The sequence below is a fragment of the Entelurus aequoreus genome, linkage group LG10 (assembly GCF_033978785.1).
Source record: "Entelurus aequoreus isolate RoL-2023_Sb linkage group LG10, RoL_Eaeq_v1.1, whole genome shotgun sequence".
Classification (NCBI taxonomy): domain Eukaryota; kingdom Metazoa; phylum Chordata; class Actinopteri; order Syngnathiformes; family Syngnathidae; genus Entelurus; species Entelurus aequoreus.
The window spans coordinates 27288283-27308431 of NC_084740.1; the positions used below are offsets into that span (position 1 = coordinate 27288283).

Consider the following 20149-nt stretch of genomic DNA (forward strand, 5'->3'; position numbering starts at 1 on the left):
ATGGCATCATGCTCCAAGCCTTGATGTTTTGCATTTTGTGGAACATGCAACACACAACTATAATATGCACCAACTTTTCTGGAATATTAGAAGCCGTCTCGAGAACCCACTTTTTAGCACACCAAGGTGCACTTTTGACTTCTGCAATGGTGCGCTGGAAAGTTCCAAACACAATAAAATGTTTTACAAATAGTTTTTTTTTATATTTGAGACATTTTAATTTAGTATGATGATTGATGGCTTCAAATCATCTTTTGAGTAATTTTTTCTTGCCACAATGACTGCAGTCAGTTGTGGGGTAACTGTGCCAATTTGCACGTATCTTCCAAACGTGCTAAATAAAGACGCAAGAACAGCAACCGCGCACACATTTCAGGCTTGATAAATCACATTGCGGCCGCTAAATGATTACATTTGGATTTCCTTGTTCCAGTATTGTGGGCGATCTGATATATTCTGCACATGGATGAAGGCAAACATGCTGAAAGGAATGTGCTCGCTATTTTGCTCATTTAAAAGACACAAACCTTAGTAGATCATCTTTGCACACGCTATCAAGTTTGCTCGTGTTTTAATACACGCAAAGTTTTAGTAGATCAGGCCTACAATCTCAGTCAGGTCTTTCTGAGAAAAACAAACACATTTCTAATTAGATGAATGTAGAGTTGACGTGTGTTCTCTTTTGATTCCAATTAAGTTTCTGTAGTTGTTTAATTTTACCAGTTACATGAATAAATCCACATTTCTTTTTGCTATTTTGTCTAATTCGACACACAGTCAGAAAACCGTAGTTTCTCCCACTTCTTGTGTTCAACAAGCCACTAAACATTCCCTGGTTCCAGTTCCTGGTTCGATTCCATCATCAGCCATCCTGGTCGGTGCCGTTGTGTCCTTGGGCAAAACACTTCAACCACCTTTCTCCCAGTGCCACCCACACTGGTTTAAATGTAGCTTACCACCACCATTTAAATGTTTGGGTTTCCTAATTTAAAGCTCTGTGAGACAATAGTGAAAAAGCGCTTTATAATTATAATTAATTCATTCATTCAACTAAGTCTCAAAATACATGGGCAATATGGCATGTACATGCAGTATTTATGCTTGCATTTATTTGCTTTAGTGTTAATAAAACCTTTAGTACAAGTAAAAACATAATCCATTCCTTTTGGTTGTTGCAGGCCATGTCTGCTGTTCTGTGCTGTGGCCCGGTCTTCGACAATGTGGGTCTCTCTCCAGATGGATACCTCTACAAGTGGCTGGACAACATTTTAGCCTGCCAGGACCAGCGGGTGCGTGTCCAAATGTTTACCTTCCCAGGACACTTAGAGTCAATGTTTGTCTCATATAAGCATATCTTCTCGATAAGATAAAGCATATGCATCGTCATTGTCCACATTCAACTTCAGCAATGTTCTGCACCCCATGGTGTTGATGCACAAATATCAATTAGACATAGCTACTACTGCACTTGCAAGTTTGAATTCATGTTTGGCTACTTTACTTACATCCTTTCTTACATTCTATACGGATACATTGTTGTCCTGTCATGACTTAGGTGCACCAGCTTGGATGTGAAGTCATCATTCTGCTTCTGGAGCTCAACGCAGACCAGGTCAACCTCTTCAACTGGGCTGTAGATCGCTGCTACACAGGCTCCTACCAGCTGGCCTCAGGCTGCTTCAAAGCAATAGCGACAGTGTGTGGCAGCAGGTGCAAGAAAAACCTCTGCATGGCATTATTGCAACGCTACTACTGTCTGTCGATAAATGCTGTAGGTTTTTCATGTTTCTTCTTTTCTCTGTTTGTAGAAACTACCCAAGCGATATAGTGACGCTTCTCAATTTGGTGCTCTTTAAGGCATCGGAGGCCAACAGGGAGATTTATGAGATTTCAATGCAGCTAATGCAGGTACGAGTGTTCACACAAGTTCTCAGCTAAGCATTTTTTCATTTTGCGTAGTTGCCGTCGGCATGACACCTTTTTCCACCTTTTTGCTTTGAAACAGATTCTAGAGGCCAGGTTGTTTGTGCACTCCAAGAAGATTGCAAGCCAGAAGCCCAACAACATCCTATATGGCACCCATGCTCCTTTGCCGCCTCTCTACAGTGTCTCCCTCCCTCAGCTCTCCAGCCAGCTTGCCAGGATGTACCCCGAATTTACGCTCCCTCTATTTTCAGGTTGAGTAGACAGCATGTGTGCCTGTGCGTTTGTGTGCTCCAAAGAGTTAGTGATGGTATTTCTGTCTGCTGTACTTCTTACAGCCTTGTCATTTTCTTTGGTTTCCCACTAAATACTGCTTGCTCATCTCAGCGAAGGGTTTTGCTTCTATTACACGAACAGTTATGTAATGTATGTGAGGCCACTCCCAACCACCACAGAAAGTCACGCGGTTCGCACACCCGAAACGTCAAATTCTGGCAACCGCTTTGCACAGAAATTGCAGTTCAGGCTTGCACTATCACTATACAAACATTGTGTAAAACAAACCAGTCATCAACATCAATATAGCATAAGATTTATATAGCGTATCACATAAACATCTAAGAGCAGCTCTGCCATTTATAACGACATAATACAATGACTATATCAAATAGTTTGTTAAAAAAAAAACAATATACGTATTTATTTGGGCACGTAACGATTCGATCCGATTTCGATTCAATATCGATTCTTGATTCATCATGAAATTCCAATTCTCGCAATGTATTATTTGGTATAATAATTATGATAAAACTTTTTCAAAACAGGTTACAGGTCAGCAAAGCTCCTTCTGCTTGCATGGAGATGGCCTAAAAATTTATTTAAAAAAATGTATTCTATGTTTTGATAAAAAAAAAATAAAAAAGATTTTGGAAAATCGATTTTGGAAAATCAGGAATCAATTTAGAATAGGGATGAAAAAGCATTGCGATTTGCATGTGAATCATTTTTTTGTGCACCCATTATATGTATTTATAAAATAAATATAAAAAAATAAATACCGTATATATATATTTATTCATACAATATTTATTTTATTCATTTATGTAATATTTGTAGCTAATGATTGTTTTAAATTATTTAAAATACTAAAATGCCTACTATTGCAAATTAGTCTTATGATTAAAAAAATTATTACTAAATATTCATAAAAATATATACAATCAAAATAATATTAAATAGACAGTACTTGAAATATTTTTAGATTTTAACCAAAAAAAAAATGTAGTTCTTCACGGAATAAACAAATGTAACAAAATAATCAAATGTTTTTGATTGCTCAATTTAAAAATACATACATAATAATAATTTTACACATTGGTACATTCCTTAAAATCGTGTCAGTTAAATAAAAGATTATAAATATTGTAAAATAATAAAATGCATAGTGTTACAAATTTGTAACATTATTATAAAATTACTCATTGATAAAATTAATACCATACATATACTATTATATACTTAGTGCCCTACAAAAAATGTTCTTGATTTGGACATAGATGTTGGAAAATGGTCAAATGTTTTGTTGTACCAACAGAATTCTTGACAGAGTTTTTGCATTGCACCAAATGGGTGTGATGATACTTTGCTGATTTATTTTTGTGCTTGTTGCAGAGGTTAGCCAGAGGTTCCCCACCACCCACCTCAACGGGAGGCAGATTATGCTGACCTATCTCCTTCCCTGGCTTGGCAACATAGAGCTGGTAGATAGCGGTCTGCTGCTTCCAGCCTTTACGCCACCTACCTCCGATTATGACTCCTCTTCACGGGGGAGTGGCTCCTCTTCTACCCAGCAGCTGAGGGGGAGTGGCTGGGGGTCCCTGCAGGCCACGTCCATGGTGCTCAACAACCTCATGTACATGACTGCCAAGGTAAGTTCATGTTCCTGTGTCATAACAAACTCAAAGTCTACCTCTGTCAAGACTACCATTTGTTAGCAATGTCAGTGAGTTGCCGCTGTTTTTAATCCCCTCGGCCAGTATGGAGATGACTTACCTGGATCTGAAATGGAAAATGCCTGGAATGCTTTGGTGTGCAATGAAAAGTGGAACAACAACCTGAGAACCACGCTGCAGTTTCTCATCAGCTTGTGTGGTGTCAGCAGTGACACTACCCTCCTGCCTTTTGTAAGACATAACAGCCAGCTTCTTATTGTATAGACTGCAAATACTGTAATTGTTGTCGAGGCCTTTATTTACCGAAACCACAGAGGACAGGCCGATTCTTTATTCATCCACATTTTACATATTTGAACGTTAAAAAGGATTTGTAATGCATGAAAAAGTGCTCTCTTACCACATGGTCACTTAGTTGTGTATTGCACAAAATTATGTAGTAGACAAATTAAATCAATAAATACATATTAAAATAATTTAAATAAATATTTAAATGTGTCATTAATTCATTATAATTGGAATCAAATACATAAATGTGTTACTATTGTATAATTTAATTGTTTGATTAATTGTTTCAAAATGTTATATTACTAAATAAATATTACTATTATTATTATTTCATTGCTGACTTTGACGGCTGAGTGTAACAAATTCAAATTCATTAGGTGCTGCCATACATGTTCATGAAATAATTAAATTAATCCTTAAATCCTGAAATAATTGATTACATTGTGAAATAATAATTTAATAATTAAAACGTAATTAATTCAATAGTTAATTAAATATTGAAATAATTAATTAAATAATAAATGTACTTTTACCTTAAATAAATTAATGACACACTTAACACATTTGTGTTTTTAATGTCTTTAAAACTATAATTGATTAATGACACATTTCAGTAATTATTTAAAGATGTATTTATTTATTTTTTCCCCTTTGGCCCTCCATACAAAACAGCAACAGAACCAATGTTGTAATAGCGGTAAAGAGCAAATTGCTCAGCCAGCCTTCATACTGCCATCAAGCTTATTGCAATGCAGTACAGCACATGCATGAGTTTCACACAAACAGCTGTGTAGCAACATTTTAAAGCGCATGCAGATGTAGATAAAGCTGCTCATGCCACTTTCAAATGCAGCTACTGCCATCTTGTGGGGTTGGTTAAAAAATAAATCAGGAGGTTGCCTACAGCCGTTAAAGCTAATTATTTTTGACCCGGTGTTATTTAGAGACCTTGATAATGATAATTGGAGCACTTACTGTCAGCTATCCTTAGCTCAACACCCTCTTTTATTCAATGTTGTTCTCTTCATGCGCTCAGATAAAGAAGGTGGTGATCTACCTGTGTCGAAACAACACCATGCAAACCATGGAGGAGTTGATATTTGAGCTGCAGCAGACAGACCCAGTCAACCCAGTGGTGCAACACTGTGACAGCCCTCCTTTTTATCGCTTCACCACCACGAACAAGGCCTCCGCCACTGCAGCGTCAGGTAATTCTAGTCGGACAAACTGTATCTAAAACAACCTGGTCGATCGACCATAATTAAACACTTTCGCTCATCCTCAGGAACCACATCCAGCAGCAACACTGTTGTGGCAAGCCAGGAGAGCTTTCCAGATGCAGAAGAGAACAAGGCGAAGGACAATGAAGAGAGGTGAAGATGGTTAAAAGATGCAAATTGACGCAATAGTATGCTGCATTGTGATGTTTTTCTTTCTGTCGTCAGGCACAACCACGGGACGCGAGCTCACAGTCGTCTGGAATCTCGCTACAGCAACAGCTCGGGGGGATCATACGACGAAGATAAGAGTGAGTGTGTTTTGGTGCCATTATGAATGGTGTTGTCACGGTCTGCTAATGCATGAGCACAGTGCATGCAAATTGTGCCGGGGCTCTTTGAAAAGACTTCTGTGAGAACTGGCACTGAAAAAAGTAGTCCAGCACAGGGCTTTTACTATTTTCCCTCAAATGCAACTCTGTCACACCCTTCTGGTTTGAATTGATGCCAACAACTTGGCTTTAAATAGCCCTTTTTTAAGTAAAACAGGTTGTTTTGCACTTTAAAGTACCAGTAGAGTGGAAAAACTAGTTGCCTCTATATTGAAGCTATTATCATATATATCTGATTTATGACACCAAAATTATTTCTAAGTTTGCGAATAAATAGATATGATCCCGAGCCATTTTGAGAGATAATGAGGAAGCCAATAACGTGATTGCGTAACGTCGCGCTAGGAACCTAAGATCCCTTCCCTATCAACAACAATTCTAATCAAGCAGACTTTGTGAGAGCCAACAACTATTATTTTTGGAAAAAGTACGATCAAGGACCTTATATTTTTGAGCCTGAACACAAAGAGGATGACTAACACGTTTTAGAAACCGAGTGATTATTGTGACGCTAGCATCCACAGCATTGCTAGGATGGATGGATGGATGGATGAAGATTCAATCGCAATCCTCACAAAGGGTTAAAAAAAAGTTCCTGCAGGAAGCGTCTTGTGGGGTCAATTTCGCCATCTCGGGGGATGTGAAAATCAAGCAGCCTGTCAGACCATGGCCACATTTGCCTACTACCAGGTGAGAGATGCATGAATTATACTGTAGAATTTACTTTCAGCACGTTTGAGACGAAGCAGAAGCAGCCATCGGCTCAATCTGTCAACAATAGCAGCGTAAGCTAGCATTAGTTAACTGCTATCAATGCGCCGCTAAAATAGTCCGTCTGTGTTGGCGCTAATGATAACACTATCACTCTTATTTGGTTAATTTTCAGGTCACAACATTGTGTGGCAAATCTGTGATGTTAAAATGGTGTTTTCACATACTTTTCGGATTGTAAATACAAATGGAAATTGTTTAATGGATACAATGAAACACAAATAATCATATAAAGTCAACTTGTTTTTCCACTCTACTGGTACTTTAAACACTAGATTTTTATTGCCACCGCCAAATGTAAAGAGTGCCATGTTTTAATTGAACGGGAATGAGGAGGAGAAGACAAACACAGAAGACAAAACATATTTCAATAAGACTTATATGAATGATTAGAAGAAAAATAAATATTATGAAAAAAAAACCCAGAAGATACCATTTTTATATATATATATATATATATATATATATGTGTGTGTGTGTGTGTATATATATATATATATATGTACAAACCCCGTTTCCTTATGAGTTGGGAAATTGTGTTAGATGTAAATATAAACGGAATACAATGATTTGCAAATCCTTTTCAACCCATATTCAATTGAATGCACTACAAAGACAAGATATTTGATGTTCAAACTCATAAACTTTTTTTTTTTGCAAATAATAATTAACTTAGAATTTCATGTCTGCAACACGTGCCAAAGTAGTTGGGAAAGGGCATGTTCACCACTGTGTTACATCACCTTTTCTTTTAACAACACTCAATAAACGATTGGGAACTGAGGAAACTAATTGTTGAAGCTTTGAAAGTGGAATTCTTTCCCATTCTTGTTTTATGTAGAGCTTCAGTCGTTCAACAGTCCGGGGTCTCCGCTGTCGTATTTTACGCTTCATAATGCGCCACACATTTTCGATGGGAGACAGGTCTGGACTGCAAGCGGGCCAGGAAAGTACCTGCGCTCTTTTTTTACGAAGCCACGCTGTTGTAACACGTGCTGAATGTGGCTTGGCATTGTCTTGCTGAAATAAGCAGGGGCGTCCATGAAAAAGACGGCGCTTAGATGGTAGCATACGTTGTTCCAAAACCTGTATGTACATTTCAGCATTAATGGTGCCTTCACAGATGTGTAAGTTACCCATGCCTTGGGCACTAATGCACCCCCATACCATCACAGATGCTGGCTTTTGAACTTCGCGTCGATAACAGTCTGGATGGTTCGCTTCCCCTTTGGTCCGGATGACACGATGTCGAATATTTCCAAAACCAATTTGAAATGTGGACTCGTCAGACCACAGAACGCTTTTCCACTTTGCATCAGTCCATCTTAGATGATCTCGGGCCCAGAGAAGCCGGCGGCATTTCTAGATGTTGTTGATAAATGGCTTTCGCTTTGCATAGTAGAGCTTTAACTTGCACTTACAGATGTAGCGATAAACTGTATTTAGTGACAGTAGTTTTCTGAAGTGTTCCTGAGCCCATGTGGTGATATCCTTTAGAGCAGGGGTGGGCAATTAATTTTCACCGGGGGCCGCATAAGCAACCCGAGCACTGCTGGAGGGCCACACGACAATATTTCAATTAAATTTTGCTCAATATTATTTTTGATATACCGTAAGATAAATAATAATGATGATAATAATAATAATTAATAATAATAATAATAATTTAATTTAACCTAACTTAACTTTATACAAAAGCAGATTGCTTTTGATGGTCACTTTATCCTGCATTATCCAACATTTTTCCCCATCAGATTTGGACAACCATCTGTTGTTAAAAATAGTTTTTAATCATATTTATTTTATATTGTTTTTTATATTGGTTTTATATGTAATCCAATAAGCACTCCTTAATAAACTCTCCGTCAGAAAACGCCTTACTTTTTCTGGCGCTTTTGTGAGAAATGACGAAACTTGTCCTGACGGCTGCATCTCTGGGGGTGTGAAATATGGCACAAAGTCCTTGTTGGGTTTGCAGTTTTACCATCAACGCATCAGCCTCCCTTGCGCGCGCTTCATCAGACACATTCCGGTATTTTCCCTCGTGTTTCTTCGTGTAGTGGCGATTAAAATGATATTTAAACACAGCAACCTGTGTACCACACATTAAGCACACGGCTTTACCATTAATTTATGTAAAGAAATACTTGCCAGTCCAAAACACGCCATTCCTCATCAACTTTTCTTTTTTTAGCGTCTCATCACTTGTCTCTATGCACCTTCACTCACAGGTTCCCCCCGGACATACGGCATAAATAACACATTTCAAAATAAAAGCAGCACAGTTGTATTGCGCGCACGACATAGATGTTTTTTAAACTTTATTTTGTAATTTGTAATTGCGCCGTTCAATTCACTCACAATCGCACACGCGCATACGTCCACACGGAAGTAATACAAATAACGCTTTTCAAAACAAAAGCAGCACCGTTGTATTGCACACTCGACATAGATACTTTTTTAAATTTATTTTGTAATTTATGATTGGCCTCACGCGGGCCGGACAGGGATGCGCAAAGGGCCGGATGCGGCCCGCGGGCCGTACAATGCCCAGGTCTGCTTTAGAGATTGATGTCGGTTTTTGATGCAGTGCCGTCTGAGGGATCGAAGGTCACGGTCGTTCAAATGTTGGTTTCCGGCCATGCCGCTTACGTGGAGTGATTTCTCCAGATTCTCTGAACCTTTTGATGATATTATGGACCGTAGATGTTGAAATCCCTAAATTTCTTGCAAATGCACTTTGAGAAACGTTGTTCTTAAACTGTTTGACTATTTGCTCACGCAGTTGTGGACAAAGGGGTGTACCTCGCCCCATCCTTTCTTGTGAAAGACTGAGCATTTTTTGGGAAGCTGTTTTTATACCCAATCATGGCACCCACCTGTTCCCAATTAGCCTGCACACCTGTGGGATGTATTTGATGAGTGTTCCTCAACTTTATCAGTATTTATTGCCACCTTTCCCAACTTCTTTGTCATGTGTTGCTGGCATCAAATTCTAAAGTTAATGATTTTTTGCACAAAAAAAAAATGTTTATCAGTTTGAACATCAAATATGTTGTCTTTGTAGCATATTCAACTGAATATGGGTTGAAAATGATTTGCAAATCATTGTATTCCGTTTATATTTACATCTAACACAATTTCCCAACTCATATGGAAACGGGGTTTATATATACTGTACATACAAATGAGAACATATAAGAATGAACAGATGTAAAACAGATGTAAAAAAATAAAAAATAAAAACTATTTTTATACTTTTTTATTTCAACCTTGAATTTAATATGATGCATTATTTGTACTATAAAAAATAATGGGAAATACATTGTTCAATAGTTTATTTTTTAGTGCAAAATAAAAAATAAAAATTATTAAAACATATATTTTCTTAAATTCTACCCGGCCGAGATTTGATTCAAGTACTTTTTCTTATAAGCCTAGTGTGCCGTTATTTTTGTCACTATACACTTATCAGTGACAGAGCAGGAAGAGACTAGGAATCCGTTGGTGGCAAGAATTTATAAGAAACGCCCTGTCATTCATTAGTTAAAATTGTACATTGCTTTCACGTAAAACGTGCCCCCCCACGGATTTTAGGGACCTATGCCCAGTGCGTGATTTGCGTATAGGAAGGGGCAGCCCTGGCCCTACTGGAGACACGCTGTTTTATTTGTCTGTAGCTTTAATGCTAATTAACTGTGTTTACATTTGAAGCGATATTGTGCACTTGATCTGCTTCTTACGTATACCCTGTAACTTAATTTAACAGATGGCATATATCACATACAACAAAGTAACATTAAGGTGTCGCACAGGAGGACACAAACATTAGCAGCGCTAGCATAGCTTTGTGAGCAACATGCCAAATTTACAGACACATTTTAACAGCAACATCATGTTAGGTAAGCATATTTGCTCACCTAACATGATGTTGCTGTTAGAAAAAACAAAATGATCAAACTAACAGCTGACTGGTGCATACTTTTCAGAACTCCATGCTTTATTTTAAGATGTGTCGCAAAGCCTAAATTGGTGGCATATAAATGGGATGGAATCCTCTAGCTAGAATGCAGATCGGGAGGATAATGTCATGAAAACCTGAAACTTCTATACTAACCATTTGGGAACCTATTCTCTGAAAAATGGAGCAAACAAGTGAGGAAATTATATATATTTCTCACGTTTGGTGCTCATAAACAAGCTCTAGTGTTACATACTGTTTGAACATCATTAAAAAGTCATTTTTACACATCCGGAATTAAGTTCTGTCAATGCCACAGGTGAACCTCTGCCTCCTTATGTTGACTGGCTGATGATCGTAGTGGAAAGCAACCAGCCCCATCCTCTACCTATGCCTCTAAACGGCGGCTGTTGGGCACCGCTAGTGGACTTTCTGCCTGAGACCCTCACCCCCAGAGGACCCCTGCACAGGTATAATACCTACTGCAACAACACACCAAGGGCCTGATTTACTAAAGGTTTGCGTGCAAACTTGATAGCGCACGCAAAGCTGATCTACTAAACGTGTGCAATGTGGATTGCGTCTGTTCAGTGAGCAAAATAAGACTATTCAGCAACATCATTGTATAATTTTACAGCTGCTAAAGTACTTAAGAGGCTAATTAAAACAATTCAATGTTTGTGTTCTTTAGTATGTTTTTTAATAACGTAAATTCGTAAAATTCTCTAAGTATCCTTTTTTGGCATCCTGAGCGGAGTAAGTGCAGTCTCTCTTCAATTAGTGCACCTTCGCGGTAAAAAAGTGGTGTCAGTGTAGATGTACTGGACGACTGCTTCTAAAATGCCCATAAAAAGTGCTACGTGTCTGCTGCATGTTTGAAAACATAGCAAAACCCCACAGGTAGGAGCATAATAAAATTATTGTGCAGTAAATGAGAGTGTGTGAGATGCCTCATTTAAATATGGCGGTCTGCACCACTGTACAATTGCACACGCAGTCTCAGTAGATCACACACAACACACCCGCCAATAGTACACACTTTTTTGTAGATTGCACATGCTGTTTAGCTCATGGTATATGGATCTTAGTAAATCAGGCCCCATTTTGCTATTTAATCTTACCATATTTCATTTTCTTCAAGGTGCAATATAGCAGTAATATTCATGACAGAGATGGTAGTGGACCACAGTGTGAGGGAGGACTGGGCCTTGCACCTCCCCTTACTGCTACATGCCCTATTTTTGGGTAGGTTCATGCTATAATTATTTATCCTGATGAAAAGCCATCTATGTGATTAAAATAACTTCTGTGATATAGTGTATACTTTAGGTCAGGCATAAATACTTTGTGTTTTTTTTCTGAGCATGAGGTCAGATAAAGTTGCTGTCTCGTCCTCAGGCATGGATCACTACCGTCCAGAGGTGTTTGAGCACAGCAAGCGTCTCCTCCTCCACCTGCTCATCACCTTGTCCTGCCACAACAACTTCCAGGCCGTCGCCTCGGTGCTGTTGCAGACGCGCGAGTTTCACGGTGCCAAGACCCTCACTTGCAAGGCCGAGTCTTTAACGCCAGGTAGAAAATGCGAGGGAATAGCTTACATTCCCATCAGAGGATGCTGTAGATAAGTCTCTTATCTGAGACGAAAATATTTGGACCCTGTTCCAAAAGCAATATGGAGCAGGGGGCCTTCAAAGGTCTTGATTAAAGCATTCCATGCAGCTATTTTTATCCGATTGCCCCAAGTGGAGCCATCTGTTAGTGCTCCAATGTGCGACGTTTGCTTCCCACGCTGTCAAACTGTTTGACAAATGTCAAGACATTCCCTGATTGTCCAAAATATTTACCCTAAAAGTAGACTTCTGTGCAATAACAGGCCACGATAGCACATAATTACATCATTACCCAGCTTGCCCCATTCCCTAAAAGCTTGTATGTAAAGTTTGACAGATCTAATCATCGCGCCATTTCCTCTGTTGTGCTCAGGAGGTTTTGACTTTCTGAGGGAGTGCCAGGCATCACCCGTGACAGACTCCGGTCTGAGTTCCTCCTCTACTTTGTCCAGCCTGAGTCTCGGGGGCAGCACCAACAACCTGCCCGAGATTGCACACGAGGTGGACGAGCTGTCGACGTCCGCTAACACAGACCTGAAGACAAACAGGCTCATTGAGTTTTTAACCACAAGGTACCACAAACCAGACTGAATATTCTGTTCTGCATGTCAATAACCAACAAAGGACCATTTTCTGAGCTCATTTTAGTGTAGGTAGAGCATCACCTAGTGGTGCAGATTTGCATTAGACTGGAGGTTGGTTTAGTATTGCAGTTGATTACCAAGCTAGTTAATAGCTTATTGTGTTGTTTTATAGCTCATATGGACCCCTGTGGTGCCATGAAGACATTTCACCCAAGAATCAAATCTCCAAAAGTACCAGCCAGTTGACAAATTTCCTGCGCCACGTGGTGTCCGTTTTCAAGGAATCAGGTGTGCTTTCAGTCTGGAACCACAATCCACAATCAACACATGTGGTCTATGTTGTATTAGTGACTCTGTCCTTTTTAGATGGTCACCTGGAGCAGGAGCTAAGCAACGTGGCTTTACACACAGCCCTGTGCAGTTCCTCGCGCCACTACGCCGGCCGCTCCTTCCAGGTGTTTCGTGCCCTCGGCCGGCCAGTCTACGCACACGCTGTCTCGGATTTGCTCTCGAGGCTGGTGGAGGTTGTTGGAGAGCATGGAGAGGAAGTGCAGGTTAGTGAAAGTGTGTGTATAAGACCAATGTAGAAACTTTTATTACTGTAAATTATCAAGCTTGACCTGATGTTGCCCAACTGTTTACTTTATTTATTTACTAAATGTGTATTTTAAAGTGATGCCTAGGTGCAGGCTAAAAATGTGTATGAGGACTACACTTTGCAGGAAAATTTTGAAATTAAAATAATAAATTAAATACAAAATTAATCAAATGGCAACATTTAAATCTTAATTATTAGTAGCCTAATATTGTAATATTACAAGAAAAAATGTATACAGTATAGTTTACAAGTAAACCTGTCACATGTCATTATTTAATGATAGGAATACATGTGTAATCATGTGAAAAAAAATTTTTGGTATAAGTGAGAAAATAATTTTAAAAAGTCATAATTGTAGGAAAAAAGGTTTAATATTGAAAAAAAAATGTAGGAAGAAATGTACATGAGAAAAAAAACTTTATTTTACAATAATTATTAATTAATTAATCATAAAAATTACATGGATATAGATTTATTTCCGAGATAAATTATACAGTGTTATGAAGAAGAAAATATAATTTTAAAATAAGAATTGTCATGATATTAAAAGAATAAAACCCTACATTTACAATTACCTATGTGTTAATTGATTACTGACGGTTTGAAAGTTAACTAAACTTGCAGTATTTTACAAAAAAAACAATAAAACAAAAATCAATGAAGAGCTCAACACAAGAATCAATTGTTTGTTTATTTTGAAAATAAATGTAAAATAAGGGGTCAATCATTTTGAGGGTAAATGTCTATCCTGCATGTTATACAATAATTACACCCAAATCCAAGACTGTCATGCAAATCCTAATGAGCTAAATTATTTTTGTTCATCTAATTTTGGCAAAATTTTAATCATACTTTGTAGCATAAAATTCTAATATTACAAAAAAATCTTTATATTACATGACTAATAAATATTTATTTTACAAATAAACGTATAATTATGTAAAAACAATGTTTTTGTCTAAGCATTAAAATAATTACAAATAGTCATAACTGTAAGAAAAAAGTTGTAATATTACAAAACAAATATTGTAGAAACAAATTATGTAATGAGAAAAAAAAGGCGGGATTGTCCAAGAAAAAAAATCATAACATGACGTGGATAAACATGTAATTAAAAAAAAATTAAGTTGTATTATGAGGAATACATGTCAATATGACATAAATACATGTATAAATATGTGGGGGGGGGGGGGGGTGGAATATATATATATATATGTATATACTGTATATATATATTATACTTTATATAGATTTTAGATAGAAAAAAGCAATATTACAAGAAAAATGTTGGAAAAAATTTGTTATTACAAAAAACTAAAAATAACATTCCTAAAATGACGTGGATTAATTTGTAATTCCGAGATTAATTATCTAATACTATGAGAAAACATAATTAAAAAAATATATTTCCACATCCTCCAATTCACACATTCACACGAGTCATACCAAAGACTATAAAAATGAGACCCATTACCTCCCTGCTTGGCACTCAGCATCAAGGGTTGGAATTGGGGGTTAAATCATCAAAAAGGATTCCCGGGCACGGCCACCGCTGCTGCTCACTGCTCCCCTCACCTCCCAGGGAGTGATCAAAGGTGATGGGTCAAATGCGGAGAATAATTTCGCCACACCTCGTGTGTGTGTGACAATCATTGGTACTTTAACTTTAACTTAACACGCTGATGGCGGAATAAAATTCTTCATTTACAATTAACAGTGTTTAATATTTCTTTATTGATTACTGACAATCTGAAAGTTTATTGAACTCAGTTCTTTGAGTAGTTGTTTCATTTTGCAAATAAATGGAATATAAGGGGATCTTAATCATTTTGAATGCAAATGCATGCATGGTATACGATAATTTATACTTAAATCCAAGATTGTCATGCAAATCCAATGTCCATCTATCCATTCATCCATCCATCTTCTTCCACTTATAATTTTGGTCAATTGAACATACACATGTTTTTTCCACAAACAACCTCACGTCTCCCTCTTGCAGGGCTATGTGATGGAAGTGTTACTCACGCTGGAATCTGTGGTGGACAACTTGGCTGAGTGCCTCAAGAACAACGACCTAATGGCCATCCTGACCAGAGCGTCATCTCCAGATCTACTCACCACGTTGAAGCTGATGTCCAACAGGAAAAGCACGGGCCAGCTCTGCCTACGCAGAGAAGAGCGTAGTCGACACCAGAGAAGCTCCTCCGTCCCCAAGAAGTTTGGCGAAGCGGACAAGTGGTCGGACCCCCCTCGCAGCGCCACCTTGGACCGCATCCAAGCGTGCGAGCAGCAGCTTCTGTTGGGCAAAAGCCGGAGCAGCCCCTCATCCTCCAAGGACAACATCTCAGATCCGAGCAACGTCAACCATCCCAGTAACCTCCTCGCCACCATCTTCTGGGTTGCTGTATCGCTGATGGAGTCAGACTTTGAGTTTGAGTACCAGATGTCTCTGAGGCTGCTCAACAAGCTGCTGGGTCACGTGTCCCTGGACAAACCGGAGAACCGGGAGAAGTTGGAGAAGCTGCAGTGCCAGCTGAAGTGGAGCAGCTTTACTGGGCTCCAGCAGCTCCTGCTCAAGGGCTTCACATCTGTCGCCACCACAGACCTCACGCTGCAGCTCTTCTGGCAGCTCACGCCTGTGTCGCGGGTGTCTGTTGTGGACACTTCACAAGTCATTGGTACATTAATTAAACACCTGTCCTAAATTATCCTCTCCAATTATATTTTACTGTCCTCTATTAGGGTTCCCCTTGAATGTCCTGTGCTTACTTCCGCATTTGGTGCAGAATTTTGACGGCCCCAATAACTTCTGTCAGGATGTTGCCGAGAGGATAGCTCAGGTTTTTGCTCTGTCCACTTTATTAGGCACATCTGCAGACCCAAGAGAAACGTATGTCCTTCATCGCATGCTTCTGCTGTTCAGGTATGTCTGGAGGAGAAGAACGACAAGCTCTCCAACCTGGCCCACGTCATGACTCTTTACAAAACTCGCTCCTACACCCGAAACTGCTTCTCGTGGGTCAATGTGGTGTGTCGGTATCTGCACGAGGCCTTCTCGGACATCACCGTCAGACTGGTCACTTACATGGCCGAGGTTTGTTCAACCTTCCTATCTGATGGTGCGTATAATTAGTTTTCTTCATGTTTCTTCTTTTTCTGTAACAGATGTTGGAGAAAGGTCTCCCTAGCATGCAGCAGACCCTTTTGCAAATAATCTACAGTCTGCTGAGTCACATGGACCTGAGTGGAATCCAAGCCAAGCCCTTCAACATGGAGGTGCTCAAGACCATTGAGAAGTTTGCTCAGGTGAGCAGTAACCGCCTTAGTGTTTCTGGTTGTTGTAGTCCAATGATTTAAAGGGCTTTATAAATAAAGTTGGTATGGTATGGTATGATTTGCTTCTTACTTTTTCTACTTGTCAGTTTAAAGCACTATTTCAATGGGTCTCAAATTGTTTTCACCAAGTACCACCTCAGAAATCAATTGACTTTCCTAGTACCACCATAATGACCAACAATAAAATACAGTAGCGTAGTAGGCCTAAATTTTTATTAAAACAAGGCAGAGGTTTTATTTAACAATATTTTGGCCAGTGTAACATTACACACAGTTTGAACAGTAACACTGTGGTGAATATTGAATTAAGTGATTCTTCAGCATACCACCAGATGGAGCCCACAGTTTGAGAATCACTGCACTAAATGGACAAAACAATAGGGACGAATGGAAGTACCACCTGCAGGAAGTGAAGCACAACATGCTTGACACAATTTACCATTAAAAACAGAATATAATTCTGTGTTACAGAAATGCATCATGCCTGAAAAGGAGCAGGAAGAAGCAGAACTTATTTAATCATTCTCTTTCTCTGGGCCTCTGTAATTACTTATTTGTTTATTTCCTATCTTCAAATGTTATAATTTTGTAATAGGGAAATAAAAGAGTAAGAAAGTTGTTGTAATGACATTCTTGGATGCAGGCGCAGGTTTCAAAGGTTTTACTGCAGTTCAAGCAAAGGTACAAGGGAGTAGGCAAAAACGTAGTCAAAGGCAAAAATAGTCCAGCAACAAACAAAGACTAAAGCTAAATGCTACAAACGGACATGACCGTGTGGTCAGGCTAAAGTCTTTCAAAGTCAAACAATACTGCCTGAGGGAGCCAGACTAAGGAGGGTTTATATATACAGTAGATGTTTGGTAATGAGTCACAGGTGAGTGTGGAATGGAAGAGTCTGTTTGGCTGTGAGGCAAAGAGCAGATGAGCAGCCAGCTGAGTGTATTTGAAGATTAGGATCTCTGGAGTGAGGGAGTGGGCGTGGTGCTGACAGTTGGGATGGTCAAGTTAATAGAGTTTGTAGGTACTTTGTTAAGTAATGGAAGAAGAAGTAAAATAGATCAATAAATGAGGGAGTAAAATTTACTTAATGATAAAAAAATGAAGCATACATGAACAATGAGAGAAAACATCACTTACACGAAAAGTAAATAAATACAGTATATGTGATTAGTGATGAGTACATTATTAAACAATTGCAAATAAAATAATTCTGGATAAATTATATCGAATTCTGTGGTTCAAGTAAATACAGACAGACGTGTTGTATTATGCACAAATGAATACAGAACATATAATGAATAATAACTTATTAAATCATAAATATGGATCAATTCAGAATATATGATATTAGATACAGCGGTTTAATAGTTAAAACATTAAAAAACAGCAGTCGATACTGACAATTGTATAATAAATAAATACAGAAAGTATAATAAAATAATAATTGATTAAATAATAACAATAAATAAATTAATTCAGGATACATGATATTAGATACTGTGGTTCAATAAAAAAAAGAAAAAATACAGGAGTAAATACTGACTGTAATGTTGTATAATAAATATACATAGTAAATGATAACGTATTTAATTAGAATAAATGAATAAATTCAGGATAAATTATTTAAGATACTGTGGTTTAATAGTTCAAGCATAATACAGGAGTAGATACTGACAACCGTGTAATAAATAAGTACATAAACACATACAGGGAGTTTGATAAAATAATAACTTATCAAATATTATCATAAATAAATTATACCAGAAACTGTAGTTAAATAATAAAGCATCAAAACAGGAGTAGATGCTCACAAATGTACTTTTGTATAATAAATACATTCAATTTGTGTGATAAAAATGTTACTACACATATTGATGTGCTACAAGTTTTAAGTGTGGTTGAGGCACAAAAATGTTGGATATCATTTGGGGAGTAGTTTGTTGATTGCTTTGTGCTTTATGATTTCAGCTTTTTTCAAATTTGGAAAGTTCTTGTAATTCCTGTCACTTTCCTTCAAAGACAAGGAGAAAAGAAGTGGGCGTCTTGTGTCATTGCAGGACATTTGTAGACACACCCAAACTATAAACCGTGCTGAAAGCTGTGGTCTCAACTAAGCTTCGCCAGAACACTAAAAATAGAAGCCATTAAACCACACAAACGATGATGTTATTATGTTTTGTGTTTTTCTGCTGCAGAGCGTCCACTGGAGGGAAGCTCTGAATATTCTGAAACTGGTGGTCAGTCGGTCGGCCAGCTTGGCGCAGCCTTCCAGCGACCTCTTCTATGAGGACGTCAGCAGAGTGTGGGACCGCTCCTCCAAGGCCTTGCCTGGGAAAACCCTGGATTTCCACTTTGACATATCAGAGGTGAAAGACCACAAAAAGTTAACTTGTCCCTACACCTCCACCCTTTGGGTGTGGTGGGTGTCTGGCTCACATTCTTATTAAAAGGAGGAAACATTTATCCCCCTTTCCTTTCCTACAAATGTTCCCCTTTTTCAAGCAAAACCCCTTTGAGATTTAGCTTGCGAGCTGAAAAGGTAAACACAGTAAATAAGCTGTGCAGCAAGAGGACATGAAAAAAAGTAATGTGTGGGAACTGAACACTGAGCTATTTGTGTAGCGCATGAATGGCAGGAAGTGATGTCACATCATTGCTGCAGCCCTTTGTGTGTGAATCACTGACTTGTCGCCAAACACTGAGTGTGCGAGAACAAGCTGCCAATCCAAGCTAAATAACCAACAAGTTATTTAAAACTGTAAAGGCGCAGTCTTTTTCTTGCCGCAAGTGGAGGTGGAACTATCACGAAGGAACTTTGACCTGCTGAGACTGACATGGCTCATGTGTTTGTGTCCGCGCCGCCAGACGCCCGTGATTGGCCGGCGCTACGACGACTTGCGCGCTTCCCCGGGGCAAGACGGGAAAAGTAGAACTACAGCAGGCACCCGCAGCACCTCCTCCAGCTCCTCTGGATCTACATCCAACAACGTGCTGGTGCCCGTCAGCTGGAAGAGGCCTCAGTCTTCCCAGGTGATTATGAATACCGCTGAAATAATTTATCTATACTTGTTTACCACAAGTGTCTTAAATTGTTTGTAATTTTGCACAAAGGAGGTTATGTTTTCAGGGTTGGGGGGGTGTTTTGGTCCTATCAAGTAAAGCTTTAAAAAAACGACACACCGTTTTTCACCATGATCCATGAACGACCCAGGTAATATGCCTTGTTGGAAGTCTAATACAACTTCCTGTCTGTAGATTTATCCAGATTTTTAAATAATATGAATGATTTTTCTAATTACATTACATTTTGGTGATGATGAGCAAACTAATCAACAAAAAATCTTAATTCTGAATGGGCAAAACTTGTTCTCGATCATTTCAAAGAATCTCTATCTGATTCGGAATGGCAAACTAATGATGTGATAAAATATATCCCTATGTAATTTTGAATAATAGTAATATTTTTTTTTTTTTTGCAAGGCACTCAAGGTACATCACATAAAAGCAGCATTAA

At 38.5% G+C, this 20149-nt stretch overlaps 1 protein-coding gene across 4 annotated transcripts in view; it reads left to right on the forward strand.

Annotated features, from left to right (window-relative positions):
- LOC133658420 (protein furry homolog) overlaps positions 1–20149 on the forward strand; it is a 94332-nt gene that overhangs the window by 48192 nt on the left and 25991 nt on the right. For all 4 annotated transcript variants that reach the window (XM_062060450.1, XM_062060453.1, XM_062060451.1 and 1 more), the window contains exons 28-48: positions 1179–1289; positions 1556–1710; positions 1809–1908; positions 2006–2177; positions 3595–3851; positions 3960–4106; positions 5200–5371; positions 5449–5536; positions 5609–5691; positions 10824–10974; positions 11646–11749; positions 11903–12076; positions 12488–12686; positions 12871–12986; positions 13065–13252; positions 15299–15977; positions 16042–16139; positions 16223–16393; positions 16465–16605; positions 18831–19001; positions 19501–19665. In XM_062060450.1, coding sequence (XP_061916434.1) covers positions 1179–1289; positions 1556–1710; positions 1809–1908; positions 2006–2177; positions 3595–3851; positions 3960–4106; positions 5200–5371; positions 5449–5536; positions 5609–5691; positions 10824–10974; positions 11646–11749; positions 11903–12076; positions 12488–12686; positions 12871–12986; positions 13065–13252; positions 15299–15977; positions 16042–16139; positions 16223–16393; positions 16465–16605; positions 18831–19001; positions 19501–19665 — 3642 coding nt within the window. The remainder of the gene's footprint in view (positions 1–1178; positions 1290–1555; positions 1711–1808; positions 1909–2005; positions 2178–3594; positions 3852–3959; positions 4107–5199; positions 5372–5448; positions 5537–5608; positions 5692–10823; positions 10975–11645; positions 11750–11902; positions 12077–12487; positions 12687–12870; positions 12987–13064; positions 13253–15298; positions 15978–16041; positions 16140–16222; positions 16394–16464; positions 16606–18830; positions 19002–19500; positions 19666–20149) is intronic.